Below are 4,120 nucleotides of genomic sequence, written 5' to 3' on the forward strand. Positions count from 1 at the left end.
TCCTTGAGCTCCTGGTTCCTCATGCTGTAGATGAGGGGGTTCACAGCTGGAGGCACCACTGAGTACAGAAATGACAAAACCAGATTTTGAAGTGGGGAGGAGATGGAGGGGGGCTTCAGGTAGGCAATCATGGCAGTACTAAGAAACAGGGATACCACGACCAGGTGAGGGAGGCACGTGGAAAAAGCTTTGTGCCGTCCCTGCGCAGAGGAGATCCTCAGCACAGCCCTGAAGATCTGCACATAGGACAACACAATGAAAACAAGGAAAATTTTAGAGCACAGGCTCAGTGAGGGGTGGTCGCACCTTGGAGGCGGGTAGCTTTTGGGATGGAGGTGTGTTTCGGTATTATGATGAGATTATAATGAGCAAAGTTCACCCAAAGAATAGTATTTTGTCAAAAAATGACAGACTGTTGGCCCATTTCCAGGAAAATCAATGCACATTTATCAAATTCTAATATAGTTCACTACACACCATTACACACACTAAATAGGTTATTGTATACTCGAAAGGTCCTTGTACAATAGCATTGTCTTTGACCAGGTACGTATCCTAATTATCAGGATGAGTCTCCACCTCCATGTTCCATAGTACCTTCCAGTTCCCATCTTATCACAGAGCCTGGCTGCGGTGTCTTCACTCCACTCCACCCTCCGTGCAGTTTCTCTTAGAGTCAGCACACCAAGCTCCCCTGGTGTTGCCAACACCTAAGGTTGCCTGGGGAGCTTCTGTGGAATGGAACCCTTCTGTAACTGCCATACTCCACCCCAAAGTTCCTTCAATGCTGTACCTTTCCTTAAAATGCAAATATAAATTTAATTTTGAAGTCACCTCCAGCAATAATTCCACAGATGCTAGGGGGGGTCTCAGCTCTGACTCAGTGTTAGACACATTTTTATATGGGTTCCAGGTGAGATATTGTAGGTTCATGCTTCAGGTGAAGTGAAGGAAATCCAAATATTTCTCTAGGATTATTAAATTCACAAATGACATTATCACTAATGACAAGAAAAACCAAAAAATACAGAGAAAAACCAACCAAAAATACCACAAAAGCATGGGCCTGGTATGTGATAATTTGGGATTCATTTGTGAACAGAGATTGGAAGTTTATCAGTATTGAAAAACATCCATGCAACCACTTTCCTAATGGCATTCTTGAGCTCCTGGTTCCTCATGCTGTAGATGAGGGGGTTCACTGCTGGAGGCAGCACTGAGTAGAGAACTGCCAGCACCAGGTCCAAAGATGGGGAGGACATGGAGGGTGGCTTCACATAGGCAAATATGCCAGTGCTGGTAAGGAGGGAGACCACGACCAGGTGAGGGAGGCAGGTGGAAAAGGCTTTGTGACGTCCCTGCTCAGGTGGGATCCTCAGCACGGCCCTGAAGATCTGCACATAGGAGAGCACCATGAAAACAAAACACCCCAAACCAAAAAAGGCACTAACAATGATAACCCCAACTTCCCTGAGGTAGGTGTCTGAGCAGGAGAGCTTGAGGATCTGGGGGATTTCACAAAAGAACTGGTCCACAACGTTATCTTGGCATAGTGGTAGTGAAAATGTGTTGGCTGTGTGCAGCACAGCATTGAGAAACCCACTGCCCCAGGCAGCTGCTGCCATGTGGACACAAGCTCTGCTGCCCAGGAGGGTCCCGTAGTGCAGGGGTTTGCAGATGGCAACATAGCGGTCATAGGCCATGACAGTGAGAAGACAGTACTCCCCTGCAATCAAGAAGAGAAAGAAAAAAATCTGAGCAGCACATCCCCCATAGGAGATGGCCCTGGTGCCCCACAGGGAATTGGCCATGGATTTGGGCACAGTGGTGGAGATGGAGCCCAGGTCAAGGAGGGAGAGGTTGAGGAGGAAGAAGTACATGGGGGTGTGGAGGTGGTGGTCACAGGCTATGGCAGTGATGATGAAGCCATTGCCCAGGAGGGCAATCAGGTAGATGCCCAGGAAGAGCCAGAAGTCCAAGAGCTGCAGCTCCCGTGTGTCTGCAAATGCCAGGAGGAGGATTTCAGTCATGGAGCTTCCATTGGACATTTGGTCCCTCATGGCATGGGAGCCTGTTCATGGAGGAAAAGCCATCAATGAATTAAGACTGATTTCTCTGAGCAAAATCTATTTAATTTCTTATAGAAACCCCCAAATGACCTGTCCCTAATCAAGAAGACGTTTGGCAGGTCCCTTTTGTGAGCTCTGGTTGGTGCTGGCTGACGGTGTCCCTGGCAGCAGTGCACTCTGCGGTGGGCTCTGGGGGAGCCAGCGCTGCCCTACAGCAATAGGGAAATAGGAACGTGGGGTCTATGGTTAAATCCTCTCGTGATATCAAAGAGCTTTTCCCCACTGTCGCTCCCAAGTCACCCAACCCTGGAGCAGAGCTGGGAGGATTTTGTTTTGTTTATTTTGCTCTAGTGGCCCCACCATCCCTGAGGAGTGTTTTTAAGGCAGAAATCCTTGGCATTAGTAGTGCCCTTCAAGTGAAACCTTGTGGGTTCTGAGAAGCAAAGGGGCCGTCCCTTAGTGCAGAGTGAGGACAGCCAGTCTGTCCATCAGCCCTGGTCTCAGCTGCCTTGTGCTGGCACCTCTTTGAGCTGGAGGACGATAGCACTCAAGTGTTCTCCCCAAAAGAAACTGGACACTGCTGAGAGCAAAAGAAATCCAGTTTCCAAGTGCAGACCTCCAAATCCCTCACCCTGCCTCAGCGTACCCAAGGAGGAGCTCAGCTCTCCCCTCCCAGCCAGGGGCACAGAGGGCTCACTGCCGCTGCCTGTGTGGAGCCACCCAGCAGCATTTCTGTGGCCTTAGGGCTCATTTGTCTTCTCCATGGGGCTCCTGCATAACACAGAGATGCCATGGGTGAGCTGTGCCCTTCTGGAGGGCACCCTGCAGCCCAGCAGGACCCCCAGGGAAAGAGTCAAATGTCCTAAAGATGGGGCTTCCAAAAGCAGCGTTGGCTCTCTCCCAGCCCTGCAAAATGCATTGCCACAGGCTGTGCTACATCTACCTGGGAGAGGAGACATGATGGGGGGTGGTGTGTGCTCCAGGGGAGGTTTCTGCACTGCAGGGGATGGCAGGGAGGTACCCAGTTCCCCCTCCCACAGTCTTTCTGAGAGTAGCTCCCTCTCCCTCCCTGCCCATGTCTCTGCTGCCTGGAGCTCTCCCTGCCAGGAGCTATTTCCCTGTCCCCATGTGTCTGCTCCCTGCCAGTGCTCAGAGACCCCAACGCACCCGCTGTGTGCTCAGCTCTGCCCTGCAGACACCTCCTGGCAGCAGGGCACTGCCCAGGGGCATGTCTGTCTGTGCAGAAGCTAAGGAGCAGCTCAAACAAGTCCCACAGAGACAACCGAGGTGATGCTGTCGTGCTGTCTGTAGGCTGAGCAGTGCCTTAGGGGACTAGATGAGGTTCCTTGCAGACCTACCCATCTCTCAGTGCAATGCTCCTGGAGTCTCAGTGTCTTGTCCAAATTCAACACCTCCAATACTCTTTCCCTGCCCTCTCTCCTCTCCCTCAGTGCAGGACATGAACTGAGGGTCGGGAAAGCAACTCTGTCTCAAAGAGCAACTTCATTGACCTTCCTATGGCAAAGTCTCCTCTGGAAAGAGTCACTTGGTGAGCTCGACCTGGGATCTCTCAGTGTAACTGTTAAGGTGTCTCAGAGGGTTGTCCACACCTGACAGATCCATTTCCATTCCCACCCATCCAACTAGTATAATCTTTAATGCAAAGACTCAGGAATGCACAAGCTGAAGCAGGAAAGCCTTGCCTTGACTGTCATCTTTGAAAGATCCTCTCCAGAAATGTGCTGGGGGTGATGTGGAGCTGTGAGCAGCCCTGACACATGCAGCACCCTTTCAACAGCAGAAGAACCCCCCCTGGCTAGCGGTCACTCCTTCCACCCTGAGCTTCTCCCCACAGTGCCCTGGGGAGCTCCCTGGGCAGGCTGAGTGCTGACCCTGGCAGGCAGCAGAGTCCCTGCCCCGGCTCACAGTGCCCTGGGGTGCAGGGACCCTGCTCGGAAGGACAGCCCTGGGCACCCCTGGATGCACACCCACCTTTACACCCCTGCAGCCGTCCCCGGGAGAAGGCAGCCATTGTGCCCTCTCCTTCTGAC

At 51.9% G+C, this 4,120-nt stretch overlaps 1 protein-coding gene across 1 annotated transcript; it reads right to left on the bottom strand.

The window, feature by feature from the left end:
* Window positions 1–1,088: 1,088 nt before the first annotated feature.
* On the bottom strand, window positions 1,089–2,030 carry LOC132320293 (olfactory receptor 14C36-like). Its single transcript, XM_059832571.1, has one exon. The coding sequence runs from the start codon at window positions 2,028–2,030 to the stop codon at window positions 1,089–1,091; it is 942 nt and encodes a 313-aa protein (XP_059688554.1).
* Between the last annotated feature and the right edge of the window lie 2,090 nt (window positions 2,031–4,120).

The sequence above is a fragment of the Gavia stellata genome, chromosome 34 (assembly GCF_030936135.1).
Source record: "Gavia stellata isolate bGavSte3 chromosome 34, bGavSte3.hap2, whole genome shotgun sequence".
Classification (NCBI taxonomy): domain Eukaryota; kingdom Metazoa; phylum Chordata; class Aves; order Gaviiformes; family Gaviidae; genus Gavia; species Gavia stellata.